The following is a 22,657-nucleotide window of genomic DNA, read 5'->3' on the forward strand; positions in this document are numbered from 1 at the left end:
TCAGAGGGTTAAGCCTCAGCCTTCAGCTCAGGTCATGGTCTCAGGGTCCTGGGATCGAGCCCCACATTGGGCTCTGTGCTCAGCGGGGAGCCTGCTTCCCCCCCTCCCCACCTGCCCCTCTGCCTACTTGTGATCTCTGTCTGTCAAATAAATAAATAAAATCTTTTTTAAAAAAAAAAATGTTTAGCTCCCCTAATTTTTTTTTCTTTTATAAATGAGGCAATTTATTAACCCAGCATTTGTTCTAATGCTTCTTGTTGGCAGCTTCCACCTGTCCGGCAATTCTGTCCAGATCTTTCTGTCCCTGAGGTGTCAGTTTGGGGCCCCCATCTTGGTCCTTTCCCACCATTTTCAGTCCTTCTAGGGCTTGTAGGACCCCGCGGGCCACGCTCTTGGAGCCTCTACTGAAGTGGGTAAGCATGACCCCGTTTCTCTGGCATCCCCCATAGATCTTGGTCATGGAGCCGACCCCAGTGCCGCCCCGGAGGTACAGGTGCCGTGCTATGGAAGCAGCTCGTGTGTAGAACCAGTTCTCATCATAGGGAGCAAGCTCTTTATGCTTGGCCAGCTTGACGGTGTCCACCCATTCAGGGACTTTCAGCTTCCCAGTATGCTGGGAAATAAGTATGCTGACAAATGAGTCATTAGGAAGAAGAGAAATAAGGCAGTGAAATAAGGCACAAAACCTTTGACCAGAAACAGGAGAGAGACAGTTATTCTTACAGAACTTTCCTCAATATCTAGTTTTCTAACTACATTCCATAAGGAGAGATTGGAATGGACTTATCTTAAAGAATTAATGCAGCCATGCAAACAAAACCAACTCCTCAGTAGTAGGATATACCACAGTTAGCTCAGACAGCAGGTCTCAGTGTGGGAGGGGGGAGTTTCCACCCTTTGGGAACATCTACTAGACTGTGCTAGAGTGTAGTGAGCATGGCTCTTGCCCACTCGTGGGCAGAACCGAAATGCCATCTCTAATATTTACTGTTTTATACTACCTTCCATTTATCTAAATCCCAAAGAAAGTGGGTATCATTAGAACATAAGTAGAGAGAAGAGAGGGCTTTTGTATTTTATTTAATTTTTTATTTAGTAACCACAAACCATCTTTAAGGGCTTCTTGCAATAGTTGGTGAGATAGGCAAAAGATGCTGCCTAATGAATGTTTCTAATAGGAAAGCAATGTATGTGATCACCGGAATTGATTTCAGGCATACTAAAATTAAAAGTGATTAATAATTTCAACTGTTTCTCCCTTGTTGTGTTCATTTCATTACATAACAATATTTATATATTGCTATTTACCAAGCAGTGGTCTATGTTCCAGGAATAAAGTTGTGAAAAGACAGACAAGGTCCTGCTCTCATGAAACTTACTGTCTAGGGGAGATAAATGAACTATAAATAACTAAACAAACTAGGAATTGCCTATTAGGAAAAGTGTTATGAAGGGAGTAGATGACTTGCTGCATAAAAGAATAATAGAAACTGGAGTAACTATATTATAGGAGAAGAATGTCAGCAAAGACTTCTCTGAGGAGATCACTCTTTTTTTTTTAATTTTTAAAAATTTTTTATGAACATATAATGTATTATTAGCCCCAGGGGTACAGGTCTGTGAATCGCCAGGTTTACACACTTCACAGCACTCACCATAGCACATACCCTCCCCAATGTCCATAACCCCACCACCCTCTCCCTACCCCCCTGCCTGCAGCCCCCCTCAGTTTGTTTTGTGAGATTAAGAGTCTCTTATGGTTTGTCTCCCTCCCAATCCCATCTTGTTTCATTTATTCTTTTCCTATCCCCCAAACTCCCACGTTGCTTCTCAACTTCCTCATAGCAGGGAGATCATATGATAGTTGTCTTTCTGAGATCACTCTTGAGAAATATTTAAGGATATGAAGCCTCCAGCCACTGGAAAACCTGGGGGGAAAGTATTCCAAGCAGAGAGGACTGTAAGTGCAAAATCTCTAAGGTAGAAAAGAGCTTGGCCATAATCAAGGAACAGACAGGTCAATGCGCTAAGGCATAGTAGTTTACCAGAAAGTGTGATCTGCAGTGAAGCCAGAGAGGTAGCCAGGATGTCAGATGCAGCAGTCTGTTTCCCAACACCCATTTATTCATTCTTCTTTCTTCCATGTCATATGTAGAAATGTGTCCAGTTGGGGCACCTGCATGGTTCAGTCGGTTAAACATCTGCCTTCAGCTCAGGTCATGATCCCAGGATCCTGGGATGGATGGAGCACCACGTCTGGCTCACTGCTCAGTGGGGAGCCGGCTTCAACCCTCTCTCACAACCCCCCCCCTCACTTTCTCTCTCTCTGTTGAATAAATAAATAAAATTGGTGTTTGGGGTTTTTTAAATCTTTGAAAAAAAAAAAAAGCTTACCCCCTATGGCAGCTAAGGGGGCCACACGATCCTTTCCTGGCCAATGAGATGAATGTGGTAGCCTACCGTGTGGGCTTTCTGGGAAGGCCATTGTTTTCCTGGCCAAAAGAGACTGGTGATTTATTAACTTTGCAATTTCCCCTCCCTCCTTTATTCCACTTGAAAGGAGGGCACATTTCCTAGAGAAGGGGCAGCCATCTTGAGATTCTAATGACAAAAGCCATACACATGGATGACAGAATAGGGTACAAGAAAAAACCTGAGGATTGGGGGGGGGGGGTTGTTTGTTTGTTTATTGTTGTTGTTGTTATTTCCTCAAGTAGTTGCATGAGTCCCACGTTGGCTGCTTCTGGACTGATAAGGAAAATAGTCCCCTTTATGACTAAGCTACTATAGGTTTATTTTCTGTAAAAACCTTGACCCAAGAACCAAATCACAAAAGGTCTTATAGGCTATGGTAAGGAATTAGCAGTTTATCCCAAGTGCAATGGAAAGGCATTAACATTGTACCAAACTTTATTCCTCAAAACATGGAGAAGCAGGCATTATAGAAGTTGAAACTAGATAAACAGCAACATAGCAATAAAGGTTGGAATGAGAAGTCTTGTTACTAGACTCTTAATACTTGCCTCTACTGCTGTCCTCTCTCCTTTTCCATAATCCCCTGGGTCAGAAGTAGCCTACTTTTCTCTTTCCCTTATGGTAAGTCTTTTCTTAGTATATTTTGTGTTCTTTCAATCAGCCACCGGTCCTGTCTCTTAATAAGTTAATGCATGTTAAAGGAAATTTAAACAAAGAATTTAAATGACTTGTTGAAAATCCCACAACTAGAGAGTGACAGCTGGAATTCCAACCTAACTTTAGAGTTTTTGCTTTGACATTATGCCGCCTCAGTCTTCATAAAGGCCAAGGATGAATAGTTTTGACTCTGATTTCTTCTAGTCCAGTCTGCCCCAGTTCGTCTAATAGCAGCCTCTTGCTGAGGAAGACCACTATTTAGTCATAAGAATGTAAATGTTATCTGTTGATTTTTGCTTTCAGAATCAACATAGACCAAGCACTGAAAATGTTATAGTTACAAAATATAGATATGATCAGTCCTGAAAATATGAAAGGAAGCCAGATATGACAAAGTAGGAATGGACAGCTGAGGAAAACAATAGGGCTTACCCTACTTTAACAGAATGGGAAGCCAGAAGTTTCATCATACAGGGGCAGGAATAAGACATAAAAAGTGTACAAGTTTTAAATATAAACAGGAAAGGCTGGTGGCTTAGTCCGTTAATCCTCTGCCTTTGGCTCAGTTCGGGATCCCAGGTACTTTTCCTTCTCTGGCTCCCCCTGCTTGAGCACTCTCTCTCTCTCTCTTTCTCTCTGCTAAATAAATAAATAAAATCTTTAAAAAATAATTTAAAAATGTTTTAAGTGTGGCCAAACAAAAGTAGTGAGAATAGTGACATAATTGTATTGGGAATATATAGGGAGAAGGGTGTTAGGAGTAGAATAAGTGAACTATATCCTCAGCTGTCATGAAAGAAAATCAATTAATCATGTCTAGTATTAAGAAATGACACTGTAAGCCTTTCTTGGGAGCATAGATGTCAACTGTACAAAAGACAACTAAAAGGGCTGCAAGTGTTTAATCTGAAGAGCTAGACCAGGGTGGGACTGAGAACTATTGGTTTTTATCATCGACCCTGCTGAACCTTTTTTTTTTTTTTAGATTTTATTTATTTATTTGAATGAGAGAGCAAAAGTGGTATTGAGAGAACAAATGGGGGGCAGAGGGAGAAGCAGACTCCCCTCTGAGAAGGGAGCACAATGTGGGACTTGATCCCAGAACCATGGGATCACGACCTGAGCCAAAGACAGACGTTTAACAGACTGAGCCATCCAGGTGCCCCTTGTCGAGCCATTTTTATTTTATATATTTGCATATATATAATATATATGCATAATAATTTATAAATATATAAAAATAGTTATATATTTGTATACTATATAACCATTTTTATTTTACATATTTTTATATGTTGAACCAGATATATTATTTACTTTGAATTCATAGATTCATTGCTTTTAAAAAAATGTGGTTGAACAAGCTAACATTTAAATCCCTCCAGCTCTAAAAATCAGATGTCAGAGCCAAGTATGAAGGACATTCTATCCTAGAATGACTGAAAAACTATTGGAACATCTCCTTTAGCACAGTCTGGCAATCATTTCTGAATGTTCTTCCTCAGTGTTCTTTAAAGTAACAGGGAAAAGTTCTTAACTGGCCTATGTAATTGCAAAGTATGGTGGCCTTTCCTTCTGAATCCACTAGGACTCTACAGAGCCAGCCTGGCAAACATAAACTCTTACTTATGATTGGTTAAAATACAGTAGTAGCTATCATTCATTAAGTATATTTGTATGTAAGATGTCAGCTCTGTGCTTTTGAAATATCTCATTTACTCAACCAAGCTGCTAGTGTATCCATTTTACAGATGAATTAACTGAGAACTCAGGAAAGGATAAGTAATTAACCAGCTATCACATAGCCAATAAAAAGTTGGCAGGAATTCAAAATCCTAGTTTTAAGAGTGCCTGGTGTCTCAGTCAGTTGAGTTTCTGACTCTATTTCACCTTAGGTTGTGATCTCAGGGTCCTGAGATTGAGCCCCAAGTCAGGCTCTGCACTTAGGATTCTCTCTCTCCCTCCCCTACTACAACACACACACACACACACACACACACACACACACACACCCTGGCACGTGCTTGCTCTCTCTCTAAAATCAACAAATAAAATCCTTGTTTTAATGGCTGTACTCTAACGGTACGAGGGGGAGGTGTTATGAATGCTGTAGGAGTTATGAACAATAAAAGGTATTATGAGTAATAGTTTTTATCCTTTTGAATTTTTCAAAGTGATTTAGCGGTGGCTTGGCTTTTCTTCTTTGCCCTAAGAAAAAAGGCAACATAGCATAGTGATAATGGCCTAGATCTAAATTCAGCTCAACCATTTATACTATGACCTCAGGTGATCTACTTATTTCTCTTAATCCTTTGTTTCTTTATTCATGAAATAGACATTCCATTGAAGCTACTTCTTTAGAGTGTTGAGAGGGTAAAATGAACTGTGACTATATGTGAAACACTTGGCATAATGCCTATTCGGGGGCACCTGGGTGGCTCAGTGGGTTAAAGCCTCTGCCTTCGGCTCAGGTCATGATCCCATGTTCTGGGATCGAGGCCCCACATTGGGCTCTCTGCTCAGTGGGAGCCTGCTTCCCTTCCTCTCTCTCTGCCTGCCTCTCTGCCTACTTGTGATCTCTGTCTGTCAAATAAATAAATAAATCTTTAAAAAAAAATAATGCCTATTCATAGTAAGTGCTCAAATCATCATTGAAGGGCTCTATCTTTACCTACCCCCTCTTTTTAATGTCGCTTCAACATCTGGGAGGGCAGCATGTAATTAAGATGCTTCACACAGAAAACATTTTAAACTTTCCCAATGAGAGGTATTTTTAAAAACCACAAATATGTGGGGCACCTGGGTGGCTCAGTGGGTTGAGGCCTCTGCCTTCGGCTCCGGTCATGGTCCCAGGGTCCTGGGATCAAGCCCCGCATCGGGCTCTCTGCTCAGCGGGGAGCCTGCTTCCTCCTCTCTCTCTGCCTGCCTCTCTGTCTGCTTGTGGTCTCTGGGTGTCGGATAAATGAATAAAATCTTAAAAAAAAAAAAAAACCCACAAATATGTAAACTTCCACATGTGGCTACTAGCTGATTATCATTTACAAAACCATCCACATTATAATTTTATTAGTGCTAATTATAACTTACATTATAATGGATGGATAGTTGATAGAGCACTGTGCTTAATGCTAACTCATTTGAGCTTCACAAGAATCCTGTAGGATAAGTATTAATAACATCCCAATTTTACAAAATTAAGAAATACCCTCAGGGAAGTGAAGTCACATACCCATATTGGATTCAGGTGTTACTGTTTTCAAATACTGCATTTTTTTCCTAGACCAGGGGAACTCTGTCAATTTAGTGGGTCAAAACTAGATGGTTCTCCAGGGCACCTGGGTGGCTCAGTGGGTTAAAGCCTCTGCCTTCAGTTCAGGTCATGATCCCAGGGTTCTGGGATTGAGCCCTGCATGGGGCTCTCTGCTCAGTGGGGAGCCTGCTTCCCCCTCTCTCTGTCTCTGCCTGCCTCTCTACCCACTTGTGATCTGTCTGTCAAATAAATAAATTTTTTTAAAAAGCTACATGGTTGTCTTTAAATACAATTTTCTTTTTCTTTCTTTTTTTTTTTAAGATTTTATTTTTTTAAGTGATCACCACACCCAAGGTGGGGCTTGAACTCCCGCGTCGCATGGTCTCTCAGCCGAGCCAGTCAGGTCCTCCAAATACAATTTGCTTAATAAAAAATATTAGAGACAGAGTTTACATATATGAAAGTCAACATATATGAAAGCAAACACACATACACATATAAAGTGTATTTTCTTCCCATAGATCTTGGACAAAAAGTTCTGACAAACACTGAACCTGTCCCTAGCCCCAGTTATGCATTTATTTGTTGAGGGAGCTTTAAAAAGTTAATCCAGCTGATCTGTTCATTTATAAGATAGGGAGATAAACAGTTTTCTTCTCTACTTCCTAAGAGCCTCTTTAAAAAATCCAATGAGACAATATATGTGGAAAAAAAGCTCTGGAAACGGAAACTTTCTATGCAAGTATTTGTACTATTGTAAACTTGGATTTGAAAACCATAAGAAACAGATGTAGATGATAGATGTATGAATTCTTTATGAACTTCATTTTCTTTGTGATTTTCCTGCCTCTTAAATATAAAGTGATCGGCAGTCATCCACATGGCAGAAATCTCTTTCCAAGCACTGCAGGGTCACACAATTTGAATGACTATCAAGATCATCTTTATGCAAGGTGATTTTCTATTTTATTATTCATTCTGGAAGTAGTGATTTATTAACCTGGATAAAGATACAATTACATAAGTGTGATATGTTGTGTTTTTTGTTCCCACAAATTGCAACAGGTTGAGTGAAAAAGGTTATCCAAATATACTGCTCTTCCTTGTCGAAACAAGGGTCGTAAGGATGGTATGATACGATTTTTCCTGGCCCTTGATTATCGCTGCCCTTGAAAGGACAACGTTTTCTGTGCCCTCCAGAAATCGCGTTTAGTTCAAACTAAAATGTGAGACCTAAGATCTCGGGGTGGGGGAGCGGGGGCTTGCGGAACAACTGACCTTCTCCCCACGTTCCTTTTAAGACGGGAAGCTGCATTTGCATCCCTTCGCTAATGGTGAGCATCAAGTTTCAAAGCAGCATCTGGACTGCGGACCCTGCCAGCTATCTTTGGAACTTGGAGAGGAATTACCACATTTAGGAAAACAAGCGGGAGCTGTGCCCCGAAGGTCGGCTCGCCAGACCCCGAGGTAGTGGGTCAAAGCCGAGCGGACCGCGAAGCCGTGCCCTCCTCTGGACTTTGTCCCTCCCAGATTTCTGAGCGGGCGAGCGGCCGCTCCGCACTGCAGCCCGAACCAATTGTGAAAGACCTAACCAAGCCCAGCCCAGCGGAAGGAACGGTTTCAGAGTTGTTTGTTTCTCTCGGATAAAAGGAGCCCTTCCTTGCCCTGCTTCTGTGCTCGCGGGTGTGTGACGGAACCACCCCCCAGAAGCAGTTTGGAGGGACTGGGGGAAGGAAGCGCGCCCACAGCTCACGACAACCGAAAGGATGAAATTCTTTCTGCAGTGCCTCCAGCTTCTGCCTTTACTCGTCATCTTCACCTTAGAGTCTCTCCTGAAGCGTTTTATTCCTAAGAAGAGAAAATCAGTTACTGGGGAAATCGTCCTGATTACTGGAGCTGGACACGGAATTGGGAGACTAACTGCCTATGAATTTGCCAAACGTAAAAGCAAACTGGTTCTTTGGGATATAAATAAGGTAATCATGCTTCCTGTGTTTTACCTTCTGGCACCTTTAATTGTAGTCATGGATGCATTCTGTAGGCAACAAGCCCGGACAGCATCTCTATGAAGTAGGGAGAAGAAAATGACTATTGGCATTTTATAGATCCATTAATGTTTATGATTACAGGATAAATGGACCTAGAGGATGTAAGATTCGCGGTTACTACCCATCACTAATTTTGCATTGTAAATGTATTCTTACTTACTTTTGCCCAGAAAAGAATTTGTGATCTCCTCCAGAGCCTGATTTCACTGATCCTCTATCTTAAACAAATGGAAAGAGTAATGGTTTTAAGTTAGCCTATTAAGAACTTTGAACCTATTAAGAGAAAAATCCTACTTGCCGTTACTGGGCTGATTGGGTTTAAAAGATACCCAACAGAAAAGAACATTACTGTATCATAGCAACTGCCAAAAAATAATTCTTAAAATCATGTTTTAAAAACAATATAAAAGAAAAACAATATAAAATTGATTTTATAAAACAATATAAAATCATGTTTTAAAAACAATATAAAAGAAAAAAAACTCTTTGGGGTACCCGGCTGGCTAGTTAGGAGAGCGTGGGACTCCTGATCTCAGGGTTGTTGAGTTCCAGCCCCATGTCGGGCATCAAGTTTACTTAAAAAAGTAAAATGAAACAAAAAAATCTTTTAATAAAAATAAAAGGAAACACTCTTCAGTATACATAATGTTTTACAAGAATAAAGGTGTAGGCTTAAGGAAAAGAGGATTTAGAATCTAACCTTTTACATGGCCAGTGTTAGATGTACAGAGGGATTTCTGTGAGGCACCTGAAGGCCTGAAAAGCCATCTCTTACCCATTAGTCAATATCCAGCACTGTAGCTGTAAACAAAAATTCGGGGAATGGGCCATTAATAAGAGTCCTCCCAGTGAGTGGATTATTGAGATAGCAATCAGCAAGTCCTTATTGAGTATCTGTTGCGGGATAGTAAGGACAGAGCAAGCAGGCAAACAATCTTGTAGGGAAAATAGACTTTAAATAATTATACATGCAATGGAAGATACAAAGGAGGCCCAGTCTAGTCTGATGCGGTCATCGGTGGTGAATGTCAGGCATGGAGGTCGGTCACAGTCCGCGGAGCCCTCCACCTCTTCATAAGCTGCCTTCTGACTTCTAGAGCTTTAGATTCCTTTCCTGCAAAATGGGTGAAATAAGAGTACTTACCTTAAAGGCGTGGGAGACTTATACCAAAGAGTACCCGTAGTGTCTAGCAGTGTTTAGCAGTGTCTGGTATATGGTCTGGATAATAACACGTTAGTTACTATCCATTCACAAAGTGAAGTTTAAGCTAACATTGCAGGACTTAGGGCTAAGAATTAGGTTACACATCTGTGTTATTGGCTCCCGATGCCCTCTGCTCTTTCATACAAAATTTTCTCTGATTTGGAGTGGAGTGCATTTATTCAACAAATATTTACTGAGTGCCTACTATGTGTCAGGCACTGTTCTAATGCAGATCTAAGGACACAGCAGTAAGAAAAACACAAACTTCATGAACAAGGGACAGTAAATAAGATATGCTGTATAATAAATTATGCAATTGCTAGAAGGTGGTAAGTATAAAGAAAAGTAAAATATGAAAGGGGGTAAGGACTCCTGTATGGTGGTGGTTGGGGGTGGGACAGGGAGGAACATGTTGAGCTTACACAGAAAGCCTCCTGAGATGGAGATAGTTGAGTCAAGATCAGAAGAGGCAGGCAGCCCCTCACATATCTCTGCAGGATCAGCAAATGCAGAGCATGGCACTGAGTGAGGGAAGGGAGAGAAATAAAAGAAAAATCTAGATCTGTGCTTTTCAGTATAGTTGTGGCTACTAACCACTGAATGGTTGTTGAGCCTATGAAATGTGGCTCCTCTGAATTGAGATGTGCTGTCGATGTTATTACACCCAGGATTTCAAAGACAGTATGGAAAAAAGGAATGCTGAGTATCTTATGAACAACTTTTATGTAGATTACATGTTGAAATACAGTATTTTGTAATAATAACAAATATTCCAAAATAATATTTTAGGTATATTAAGTTGAATAAAATACACTTCTTAATGCTATTTTTTCAAGTGTGGCTACTAGAAAAATTAAAATTAAGTATGTGGCTCACATTGTATTTTATGAGACAGCACAGGTCCAGAAACTTCAGCAGCACCTCCTGATCATCAAGGTTCCTGGCAGCTATTGTTTGTGCTTGGGCTTTTCCTGGGGGAACCAGTGGAAGGTTTTGAGCCAGATTCTAGGCTGTTGGGTTGCAGGGGGAAAGAGCAGTTAGGAGTCTGGTGGTAATCCAGGCCAGAGATGATGCTGGTTTTGCAGACCAGGAAGTAGTAGCAGAAGTGGTCAGAAAATTAAGGACACTGTTACTGAAATTCTACAGGTTTTAAAATTATGAAAGTGTGAGAACCACTAAACCTGACTGGAAACGGAGAGTAAGGGTCGAAATTTCAAGCAGTCCAGGCAGCAGAAGCTAGAGCTGTCCAACTTTGGGGTTGGTGACTGGGGAGAATGAGTGAAAAAGAGGAATGCTTCAGATTGTTTTCAGATCCCCATGGAAGGGCAGGGAGGGGCCAGATCAAATTCTTCCCCTCCCCCGCCTCTGCCCCAGGGTTCAAAGACAAATTATCTCCAGAGACAAATTTCTCAGATTAAGTCAAGCTGCAAGGATAGCAATGCCTAAAGATATCCTTCTCAGGAGGTCGAGGGCAGACATTTCCTATTCATCAGGAAGTCCACAGAAAAGGAACATGAATTTAGGGAGGGATTCATGGTAGCTTCAGCTTCGTTTTTGGGCTGAGACGGGCACCATGAATTTTTTAATGTTTTATGTAGATAATCACATTTCTTGACCAGTCTCACCCCCATGCCTGGTTAGATGAATTTGTGAAGATAAATTTGTAGCAAGTGGTGAGCACCTATAATATATTCAAAGACCATTTATCAGATGGAAAAGTGAATTAATGAATGAAAAAAGCACTGGAAACAATCAGAAAAACATGTAGACGTTTAGTCGTCTAAGTAATAGGCAGAGAGCTTTAGTTGCAGGGATAAGAGGGCCGAGAACGGTAAGTAAAGTCTTGAGAGAGAGCCCAGGATTAAAAATTGAGATTGAGTACAGCACATTAGGAAAAAGGTTAACAAGGCAAGTGTTGAAGAATGATGAGCAGGTCCATTGTGCTGAGAAGAATTTTAAGGGTCCACTTACTTTTTATTTCTCACCAAATGAATATGGAGACTGTCTAAAATTTTTCGTGGCAGGATTTCCAACTTTAATTTGCTGCATAGTTCAGGAGGTACAGAGTGCAGACCTTGGCCCTAAGGGAGGAAGACCAGGGGAATGGGCGAAAGCATGATTGCAGATGTAAAGTACGGGTATGCTTGTTGCTACACATTCTGCCCATTGACAGAGAGACCAGCACTAAGCAAATCACCAATGGAATAAAGGGCAAATGGAGCTTTATGTAGCCTTTGTTTCAAGTAAGGACTGAATTTTGTGAATACCCAAAGAATCAGTACCATATACTTTTAAAACTTTCTTTATTGCAGTAAAATATGTATTACCTAAACATTTCCATTTTAACATTTTTAAGTTTCAGTTTAGTTGTGTTGACTACATTCACATTGTTACGAAATGATCTCTGCTATCTGTCTCCAGAACTTTCTCGTCATCACAAAATGGAACTTTGCACTCACTAAAGTTACTCCCCAGGTCCTGGCAACCACCATTCTTCTTTCTGTGTCTGTGTATTTGACTATGCTAGGTATCTCATATAGCTAGAATTATGCAATATTTGTCCTTTTGTATCTGGCTTGTTTCACCAAGCTTAAGATCATCAAGGTTCATCCATGCTGTGGAATGTGGCAGCATTTTGGTCCTTTTGAAGGCTGAATAATATTCCATCATGTGTATATACTACATTAATGAAATTATACTTTCAAAGGAAGGGGCCAGAAGCTGCCTGTCAGGTTCAGGAGGGCAACATAAGGTTTACTTGAGATGTTCCAATGTCCTTTGGGGAATAAGGGCTCCTCATCAGAGGACAAACAGCAGTTTGTGGGAGAGATTTCAGCAAAAGGGAAAACACCCTATTTCCTTTTACTGTCACACAGTAAGTTCACTGAGCAAACTGAATTTTTTCCATAACCGTCCAGATTTGGGTTTTCCTGCAAGAGGAGTTCAAGTTTACCAGCAAATTTGCACACTACTGTTCTGCTCTGCCATTCTCTCTGTGGGTAAATGTAGTAAGTCTGTCCACTTGTGCGTTAGTTGACGGTAATTTCTTGGCTTGCAGAGCTCATGGACTAACCCTCAGTCCAAGGTATGGTTTGAGGCATTCTTTACAATGAAAAATCTACAAAACTGGTGAAGGCAAACCCACAAACAAGCACAAATGGAAACAAAAAAAAAAGAAAGAAAAATGAAAACAGAACCCCTAAGGTCTAATTATGAACTTCAGGTGACAAAATCAACACTCCACACTGGGCTTGTCATCATTCCTTTTCTCAGATCCGCTCTCCTTGTGACTTCCATCTGACTGTTGCAACACTATGTTGCCATTTCCTCCAACTAAAAAGGAAGTGCTTCAGCTTCGGTTCTTCCCACCTTCCTCATCTAGCGGCCAAGATCTCCTGAGTTTGCCTGAAGATAGGTTGTAAGGCTCAGTCTCTTCTCATTCTTTCCAGTCGTACCCCAGCTCAAGCTTCTACCATCTGTTGGCTGAATCATTGTAAACTCCCTACTAATGTTTCTCTCTACCTGCAGTGTTGACCCCTAAAATCTGTCCTCCATATGTTAGCAAAAATAATCAGGATAATATATAAATCTGATTCTGTAATTCAGTCAGTGCCCACCCTCCCCAACTTTTTGGATAAAATCTAGTATGACACACAATGTCCTTCGATCTGGACTCCTGCTGACCTTGAGCTTTATGACTCAGCAATGCCAGTCTGCTAATATTTTCCCACTGGACCTTTCTACTGTCCATCCCTTTGTTTACACTATGCCTGCCTGCTCTTGCCTCCCTTCTCTCCCTTCTCTTTACCTGTCTGTTCTACTCACCCTGGTACCTTTTGTTCTAGAATCATATTTCATGCCCCTCCTCTGTGTTCCCCATAATTCTCTGTATATTGTTTTGTTATTATACTTACCATAGTGTATTAGTTTGAACCATATGAAACTGCCAGCTTTCAGTCCTTTATTCCGACATAATAACAACTTCATGGGTCCTACCTAAAAATCTTATGCTTCCTTTATGTATCTGCTAGACTGTGAGCTTGCTGAGGTTAATACTCTGTCTCATTCATATTTCTGTCTGTAAGGTTGTTCTTTTTTTAATATGATTTTTTATTTTTTTATTAACATATAATGTATTATTAGCCCCAGGGGTACAGGTCCGTGAATCACCAGGTTTACACACTTCACAGCACTCACCATAGCATATACCTTCCCCAATGTCCATAACCCAACCACCCTCTCCCTACCCCCCTCCCCCCCGGGCAACCTTCAGTTTGTTTTGTGAGATTAAGAGTTTCCTATGGTTTGTCTCCCTCCCAATCCTCCTGTTTCACTTATTCTTTTCCTACTCCCCAAACCCCCAAACCTCTGTAAGGTTTTTCTAAGCACCATGACTGTGACCTACACATTAAAATGTTAAAAGAATGAGTGAATGAATGAATGAATGAGTTAACCCCTTTTTATCTTGCAGCCAGAAAATTGATACTTGTGAATAGTTTTTAGTGACAGTTTTTAATGGAAGAAAAAACTCAAATTTTTTAAAATCCTGATAGTATTTATCACACATTCACATTCATTCACATGAATGTGTCATATCACAATGTGTGTCATACCACACCTATTCACAGGTATTAAAATTTGTGAATACAAAACCAGTATCTTAAGATTTTTATGTTCTTTTTTAAATTATTTTTTAAAGATTTTCTTTATTTATTTGACAGAGAGGTAGAAAGAGAGAGAGCACAAGTAGGCAGAGCCACAGGCAGAGGGAGAAGCAGGCTCTCCACAGAGCAGGGAGCCTAACATGGGGCTCGATACCAGGACTCTGGGATCATGACCTGAGCCAAAGGCAGCCGTTTAATCAACTAAGCCACCCAGGCACCCCAGATTTTTCTCTTCTTTTAAAAAGCTTGCTTTAACTTTGGTTCCAAATAAAAAACTAGTCAGAGTACAAAGAGCAAAATGTAACCTATATCCCTGCCAAAGATCTGTCCAGTTAAATTCTTGCCCAACGCTAGTTCAGACAATCTGACTGTCCTTAATTTATTTTCAGCTGTTGATATAATATGTTAATGTCATTTACGTTGTTCTCTTTATCAAATTTTTGTTGCTTTTTCTAGCACGGAATTGAGGACACAGCTGCTGAATGCCGGAAACTGGGTGCGAAGGCTCATGCCTTTGTGGTAGACTGCAGTAACCGAGAAGATATTTACAGCTCTGCGAAGAAGGTGAAATTTTGCATTTGGGTAGAATCGGATCATGTCAGAGCCTGGAGGGATTCTGGAGCTGACAGGGTCATGATGCAGACGAACTAGCAGAAGTTTTGTCATTTGCCCACGATTGTGCAGTCAGCTAGTGGTGGACCCACAACTAGAACCTAGAACTGAGTTTCCCAGACTTCAGTGTGTTCTAGAATCCTCCAGAGAGCCTGTTAAAAAATGACGCCCCCGAGGTTTGCTTTCGTGGATCAAGGCTTGGGCCCAGGAATCTGCTTGTTTAGTACCCCACATACCCACACCTCACCCATGTGATTCTGCTACAAGTAAATTCATGGATGACACTGCAAATCACTGACAGGGTCTTCAGACGCCCAAAGAACTGGGTTAAGGAGTTAGGATAAACTCAACTTTATCAGGCTCTGATCATAGATAGATTGATCTCTGTAAAGCAGGATTTGCCTCTCTTATATACAACTGAGATGTGCTGTGTATATATAATGGTGCCTCACTCTGAATGCATTCATACATGTTCTTGTTAACTGAATGTCACAATAGTAAGAAAGCAGTAGGATTATCTGAGCGAATTCCTTAAAATACATGTTCCTGGACCTTATCCCTGGATAATCTGATCCATTACAGTATAAAGATTCTGACTGAACCAGCCGTGAGAACCTCCTTGCTTAGGGACTTTTAGATTTGCAGACATTTTTAACTTCTAATTTTGAATTGTAACCTTGTATCTCAAGCTAATGCCTCTATTACTGGTGAGGCCTGAGCTAAGTAGACAAAAAACATCTGCATTTAACCATCACTATTTTACTTAAATTAAGGATGATTTTCCTTTAGAGAAATGTACACTCTTCCAGTTACTACTGGCTATATGAGTGTGAGTTACTTAAACTTTCTGTGCTTAAGTTTCCCCAGTTATAAAATAGGGATCACAGCATTGTTAGGAAGATTAAGTGAATTAATGATGTAAAGTTTTTGGATCAGTACCTGGCACATAGTGATCCCTCCTTGATTTATCTGGGAATAGGCTGTTCTGGAAAAGGCGATTTCATTATTTGAACCCATTCCATGTGTTTTAACCCTACAGATGTTTTTACTGAAATCGCTCAAGGAGAAGCGATATGCTTAAACAAAATATTCCCCATGCTGTGTGATGATCAGATATTTGGAAGTTATTTTGATGTGTCCACTTTAGTATCAGGACATTTTTATGTCACACTGTGGAGAGACAATAGGTGATGACGGGGAACTCAAGGACGAAGGAAGGGACAAGTGTTTCTGGGCAGATTCTTCAGCAGGATAAAGGAGCGGTTTATATTTTCCGTCGTGCTAGTTTGGACGCATTACAGCAGCTCCATCGCTGCAGCCACACGCCCTGTCCTGTTCTTCTCCATATCTGAGGGGCATGTTTCGGAACAACGGTTTTCAGATCGTGCTAGAGATGCGGCTGTAGGTACAGATAGTGTTGGTCAAGGGCCCAGTATCTTAACTTGACTCTTCCATACCTTCAGTACAACCTGATGAAGTTCATTTTTGGCGGACAAGCCTTCAGTATTTGGCACACTGGTGTCCTGATGGATTTTCCACCTCCCGGCTTCCTTTCTGTTTGAGCTTTGAGGTTTGTCTTGGCCTCTGACGTGCAAAGATCTGGGAGAGTTTCAGCTCCAGGGGACCTTGAATCGTCATGTGACCTTGGTCAAGGAGGAGCCATCCTGTGTATCATGTTCCTCCTCTCTAAAGTGAACATACCCAGAGCTGCCAGCTCATAGAATTATTGTGAGCATTAAATGAGATAAATAATGAAATCATGCAAAATGTTTAACACAATGAAAGCCTTTAACAAGAGATTTGCTACCTCCCCCTCAGTCCCCCAGCACACCGCAGCACTATCTAAATATGATAACTCCTAACAGAAGTTAGCTTTTATTTGGAACACAATGTATAACAGAATGCATTGTAACTCCATTAAGAAGCTTAGTTACTCAAAGAACCGTAAAAATATCAGATAAGATATTCCAGCGTTGCCAACTGCCACCTGCGGGAGGAAGGCTGGCGAGGAACAGAATGGAGTGACTACAAAAATAAAAAAATAGAAGGTGTGACCAGCTTGATGGCATAATCAGTTTTACGTAGAACCCCAGATAGTCCATGCATTTACCAACTCATTAAAAAAGTTTTTTTTGCTTACTTTTTAAGTAGTATTTAAAAAATAAATGCTGGGTTTTTGTTGTTATTGTTGTTGTTTTGTTTTGTTTTGTTTTTTATGCCACTGATTACATTTTTATTAGCCGAAGGCCTCTCAAGGTAAAATCAACAGAGCAAAGTCAAGAGACTAAATTGTAAAAGAAAACTTCTGCCTAACCAGACAGAAGCTCTTTTGAAACTAAGTAGCTAAGATTAAAAGGTTCTTTCTTCCATATTGGCACATAGATTACAGAACTACTTTTCCCCCCACATCTAATAGAGGAACACGTAATTCTTTAATAATCCTTGCATGCAAATCTTCCTTCAGTATTCTTCATGATGCAGATAATTGTCTTAATTTTAAAGGTGAAGGAAGAAATTGGAGATGTTAGTATTTTAGTAAATAATGCTGGTGTCGTCTACACGTCGGATTTGTTTGCAACACAAGATCCTCAGATTGAAAAGACTTTTGAAGTTAATGTACTTGCACATTTCTGGGTAGGTATGACTTCTTTTATGAACACATTCCCTTTTGTAAAACCCAAAGACTATGTTTAAAGTGGAGAGTTCAGGACACCTGGGTGGCTCAGTCCGTTAAGTGTCTGCCCTGGGCAGGATTCTGGGATCATGACCCAAGCCAAAGGCAGAGGCTTAAGGGACTGAGCCACCCAGGCTAAAGATACCCAATGCATCTTAAAGATTTTTTTTTTATTTGACAGAGAAACATCGCAAGTAGGCAGAGAGGCAGGCAGAGAGAGAGAGAGGAGGAAGCAGGCTCCCTGCTGAGCAGAGAGCCCGATGCAGGACTCAATCCCAGGACCCTGAGATCATGACCTGAGCCGAAGACAGCGGCTTAACCCACTGAGCCACCCAGGCGCCCCCCAATGCATCTTTATAACTGATGCATCTGCCTGTCATTCTGCCTTTATTAGGATGTAGGGCATTGCCTTAATGTTTTGAATCCCCGTCACATAGTAGGTGCTCAATAAATATTTATTGCATGAACCGTTCAGTGACTACTGGAAGATTGCTATTCATTTCAGTATTTTGATGACATATCCAAACTATTTTCTAACAATTTCACATGATACATAAATTCTTTGATAACTCTAGTTATTATATCTATTCAATATATGAAATGATAGAAAACATCAGTGGCAAAAGATGTAGAGGCTCAGGGGATATTAGAAGTTCACAATTTTAGTGAAATGGATTCTCAAAGTTTTCAGTATCCACTGCTTTGCTTAGTTTTTCCAATCTAGGTATCATGTCCAGGTGCCTTAATTTGCCACATTTGGCAATTAATTGGTTTTACCCCCCTTTATTCTAGGAAAAATGTTAACAAAATATAGTTTTGTTTGGAAATATTCCCAATGGGTCTGAAAATGAGAAATAACAGTTTATCTTTTTCTCTTCATAAACACTATTGCTAGACTTCAAAAGCATTTCTTCCAGCAATGATGAAGAATAATCACGGCCATATTGTCACTGTGGCTTCAGCAGCTGGGCATACTGGGGTCCCCTTCTTACTTGCTTATTGGTAAGTGAGCTTGTGTTCCCTTAACTTATTTCTGTGTTTAACTTGTGTGTGATTTTTTATCTTGTCTAATGAAAACTACCATTGATGATGATAAACTTGAAGTTGCCCAAATAGAAAGTAGCACAAAGTCTCTTGTACAGTAGCATTATCAACCGTTAATCCCCTCCTGGCTGACCGTTCTAGAGGTGGCTGCAGGGAAGTTATCCAATTAGAATTCAGCTCTTTTTTTGTTGTTTAATTTTTTCTTAAGATTTTATTTGTTTATTTGTCAGAGAGAGAGAGAGACAGCGCGAACAAGCACAGGCAAACAGAGCGGCAGACAGAGGCAGAGGGAGAAGCAGGCTTCTTGCCAAGCTAGGAGCCCGATGTGGGACTCGATCCCAGGATACTGGGATCATGACCTGAGCTGAAGGCAGCTGCTTAACCAATTGAGCCACCCAGGCGTCCCTCTTTTTTTTTTTTTTTAATGTTTTGTTTATTTACTTGAGAGAGAGAGAGAGAGCAAGCACAAGAGGGAGAAGCAGGCTCCCTGCTGAGCAAGGAGCCCAGTTCGGGATCAAGACCGAAGCCAAAGGCAGACACTTAACGGACTGAGCCACCTAGGCGCTCCTAGAAGCTGGCTCTTAAAGCATTTTTCATCCCTTTTAGCAGCAAGAAGTGATAAAAGAAGGGCGCCTGGGTGGCTCAGTGGTTTAAGCCGCTGCCTTCGGCTCAGGTCATGATCTCAGGGTCCTGGGATCGGGTCCCGCATCGGGCTCTCTGCTCAGCAGGGGGCCTGCTTCCCTCTCTCTCTCTCTCTCTCTCTCTCTGCCTGCCCCACATCTACTTGTGATTTCTCTCTGTCAAATAAATAAATAAAATATTAAAAAAAAAGAAGTGATAAAAGAAGAGGAATATTTTTGTACCATGAATAAAAGTTAATAATAAATTTTAATAAAGTAATTTTATGGGAACAAAACAGTATAAAGAGAAAGAGTATAATCTGGAATTCTAAGTAGTAAAAGCATCCAAACAGTGAAATTGTTGTAAAAAAAGAATTATAATAGTTACCCATTTTTTTTAAAAGATTTATTTATTTATTTGACAGACAGAGATCACAAGTAGGCAGAGAGGCAGACAGAGAGAGAGAGAGAGGAGGAAGCAGGCTCCCTGCTGAGCAGAGAGCCCGATGTGGGGCTCGATCCCAGGACCCTGGGATCATGACCTGAGCAGAAAGCAGAGGCTTTAACCCACTGAGCCACCCAGGCGCCCCAATAGTTACCCATTTAAAAACCCATGCCGGGGTGCCTGGGTGGCTCAGTTGGTTAAGCAACTGCCTTCGGCTCAGGTCATGATCCTGGAGTCCCAGGATCGAGTCCTGCATCAGGCTCCCTGCTTGGCGGGGAGTCTGCTTCCCCCTCTGACCTCTCTCCTGTCATGCTTGCGCTCTTTCATTCTCTCTCTCTCAAATAAATAAATAAAATCTTTAAAAAAAAAAAAAAACCCATGCCATTATAATACCTGAAGAACTTAACTGTAACAAGAATGGTGTGTTCCACTGTATACTGTGGAGAATTGCTCAGTGAGGCCACCATAGCCCAGGGGATCCTACGGATTGCACACACCCCAACAGTGCCTGGCCATTTCTATATTTTAGCAAATAATGACTCTTAAAATGTTGAATTACTGTATTACATATTCAAATAATATGTATTGTCAAATAAATGTACAGATATGCTCAAATTTGTTTTCTGCCATTTTGGAATTAAGTAAGTAAGTAAATTCTAGAAACAACAGATATAGTTGTATGGATATAAATTTATAAACATTGGCATGGATGGGTATCTGTTTTTATCTAATACATACGTGTGTGTGTGTGTGTGTGTGTGTATAAAAGATCTGTATCTTACATTTCATAAGTTCCCAAGGACACATATATACCAAGCCATTTTCCTCTGACCACACCCAGAGAGTGGTTATTCTTTGGTAATGATAAGTAATTTTATTTTGTTCCTTTTATTTATTTATATTTTCTTTCTTTCTTAGCATGTGTTTATTTTCTAATAGTTTTAAAAACCAACGCAGACTTGGATTGAGTTTTTTTTCTCAAAGATAAAAGGACTGCTGAGGCAATCGCAGGACAGACCTGTGGTCCAGGGCCACTAGAAGTTAGGTGATGGTCCCCCGGCCCCCTGAGGCTGATACGATTTGGCATTCCTGCACGTATTGAACGATAGCGGCAGGTGTTGCTTCTCAGATACTACGTGACACCCTGCTCCCCTGCCAGATTCCTAGTCCCCAGGAATCGGGAGAGACCAAGAGAGTCTGAGTCCAGCAGGGGCTGGGAAGGCAGTCATGCCTTCTCCTTCTCTTTGCCCTAGTAAATACTGTAGCTCGTTTGATTTGGACTTGATTCTACTCCACTGAATGTTCAGCAGTGAAAATCAAGAGAGAATGTGTTTTCCATGAGAAACAAATTTATTTTGTTCCCTATTGGTAGTACTTTCAGCAGAAGTAAAAGATCTCACAGAGTCTTGTCAAAGCAGGAACGACACACACAGTTGTGTGGATTGCAGACTACACAATTCTAGGCTGCACTGTTCATGTTCGGGTCCCTTTAAACTCGAAAGATTCTCCAGGAGATGGCAGTAAAGTCACTTGAGAAGAAGAGTAGGTTTGTCTTCACACAAAGGCACCCTTTGGGCTGAAAGGCAGGGTCGCAAGCATACAAGTGCGTTGTGCATTTCTGGCTTTGGAGGAAAGAGGCGGCTTGCTTGCCCCTGCGGGACTCTTCTTTGGCTCCTCAGCTGCACGTGGCCCGAGCTGCTGCAGTCTGTGATCCTTCATGTTCGCAGCTGTCTTGGATTCACTTGACTCTGGTTTTTGCTCAGCCTTTGCTCAATGATAGAACTTTCACAGAGACACACTGAAGACTCCTCCCAGCAGAAAGCAGTGTTTATCGGTGGTTGTTGTTAACAACTGGGCGATATAACTGAGACACTGCTTTTTTAAAACATAAACTTTTTAATTGAAGTATAGCCTACATTGATTGGTAAAAATGCAGAGGTCATAAATGTGCAGCTCAATGAGCTACTGTGATGTGGACACATCTGTGTAACCCCCATGCAGATCCAAAAATTAGGACAAGACCGTAGAACTCTTCCCAACCCACAGTCCCTCTCTCGTTCTCGAAGGACTTGTATTGACTTGTCACACCACAGATGAATTCTGCCCCCTTTTGATCTTTATACACATGGATTCATTCTGTGTATGTTAGGAATGTCCTGGCTGTTGCTGATAGCCACGGATTTATCATTTTCTTGCCTGCGTAGTATGCACGAGGTTACTAGATAGCGATGTATTTATCCATACTACTGTTTAAAAACATCTGGGTTGGGGCATCTGGGTGGCTCAGTGGTTTAAGCCTCTGCGATCGGCTCAGGTCATGATCCCAGGGTCCTGGGATGGAACCCCGCATCGGGCTCTCTGCTCAGCAGGGAGCCTGCTTTCCTTCCTCTCTCTCTCTCTCTGCCTGCCTCTCTGCCTGCTTGTGATCTCTGTCTGTCAAATAAAAAAAGAAAGAAAAAAGAAAAAAGAAAAAAGAAAAAAAAAAAAAAGAAATACCTGGGTTGTTTCCAGGATGGGACTGTTGTGGATCATATGTTATGAATCTTGACCCAATCACTTACTAATGTGTGACCTTGGCAAGTTACTCCTTTGTGCTTCATTTTCTCTTCACCCATAGGAGAAGCTCATCACAGCAACTAACCAAATCCTCAGGATGCTGTTAGTTTAAATCATATAATGTAATGCACTTAGGATAGAATCTAGAGTCCTGTAAGTGTTCGATAACAGGAGGGTTCCTGTTGGTGTTACATCCTAATTCTGCTTCCCTGTAGTTACACAAAACAGCAAAGTCCCACCTCTTATTTTAACTTCCAGAATGGTTTGCCTCCGTGAAACTAATCCTGTATATTCTGGCTCCCCAGTGTTGAGATGAAATGAAAGGGAACGTGGAGTTACCCAGTTCTTTTCCCTGTAATGGAGCCTTTAGCTGTCACTGGCCTGAGTTGCTACACCCACAGCAAAATA

At 41.1% G+C, this 22,657-nt stretch overlaps 1 protein-coding gene, 1 long non-coding RNA gene and 1 pseudogene across 3 annotated transcripts in view; 1 reads left to right on the forward strand and 2 right to left on the reverse strand.

Annotated features, from left to right (window-relative positions):
- Nucleotides 1–244: 244 nt before the first annotated feature.
- LOC309863130 (small ribosomal subunit protein eS19 pseudogene) lies at nt 245–975 on the reverse strand (annotated as a pseudogene). The gene is made up of 2 exons: nt 895–975; nt 245–613 (listed from the first exon to the last, which is right to left on the reverse strand). The product of its transcript is annotated as a small ribosomal subunit protein eS19 pseudogene (transcript).
- A 6,504-nt stretch (nt 976–7,479) lies between these two features.
- HSD17B11 (hydroxysteroid 17-beta dehydrogenase 11) overlaps nt 7,480–22,657 on the forward strand; it is a 37,898-nt gene continuing 22,720 nt past the window's right edge. The window contains exons 1-4 of the mRNA XM_082726624.1: nt 7,480–8,358; nt 14,755–14,862; nt 17,413–17,544; nt 18,480–18,586. Coding sequence (XP_082582750.1) covers nt 8,149–8,358; nt 14,755–14,862; nt 17,413–17,544; nt 18,480–18,586 — 557 coding nt within the window. The 5' untranslated portion in view covers nt 7,480–8,148. The remainder of the gene's footprint in view (nt 8,359–14,754; nt 14,863–17,412; nt 17,545–18,479; nt 18,587–22,657) is intronic.
- On the reverse strand, nt 9,376–10,717 carry LOC309862602. Its single transcript, XR_014310604.1, has 2 exons — nt 10,511–10,717; nt 9,376–9,544 (listed from the first exon to the last, which is right to left on the reverse strand). It is a non-coding gene; the product is annotated as an uncharacterized lncRNA (long non-coding RNA).

The sequence above is a fragment of the Mustela nivalis genome, assembly GCF_964662115.1.
Source record: "Mustela nivalis genome assembly, chromosome: 4".
In the NCBI taxonomy this organism is placed as follows: domain Eukaryota; kingdom Metazoa; phylum Chordata; class Mammalia; order Carnivora; family Mustelidae; genus Mustela; species Mustela nivalis.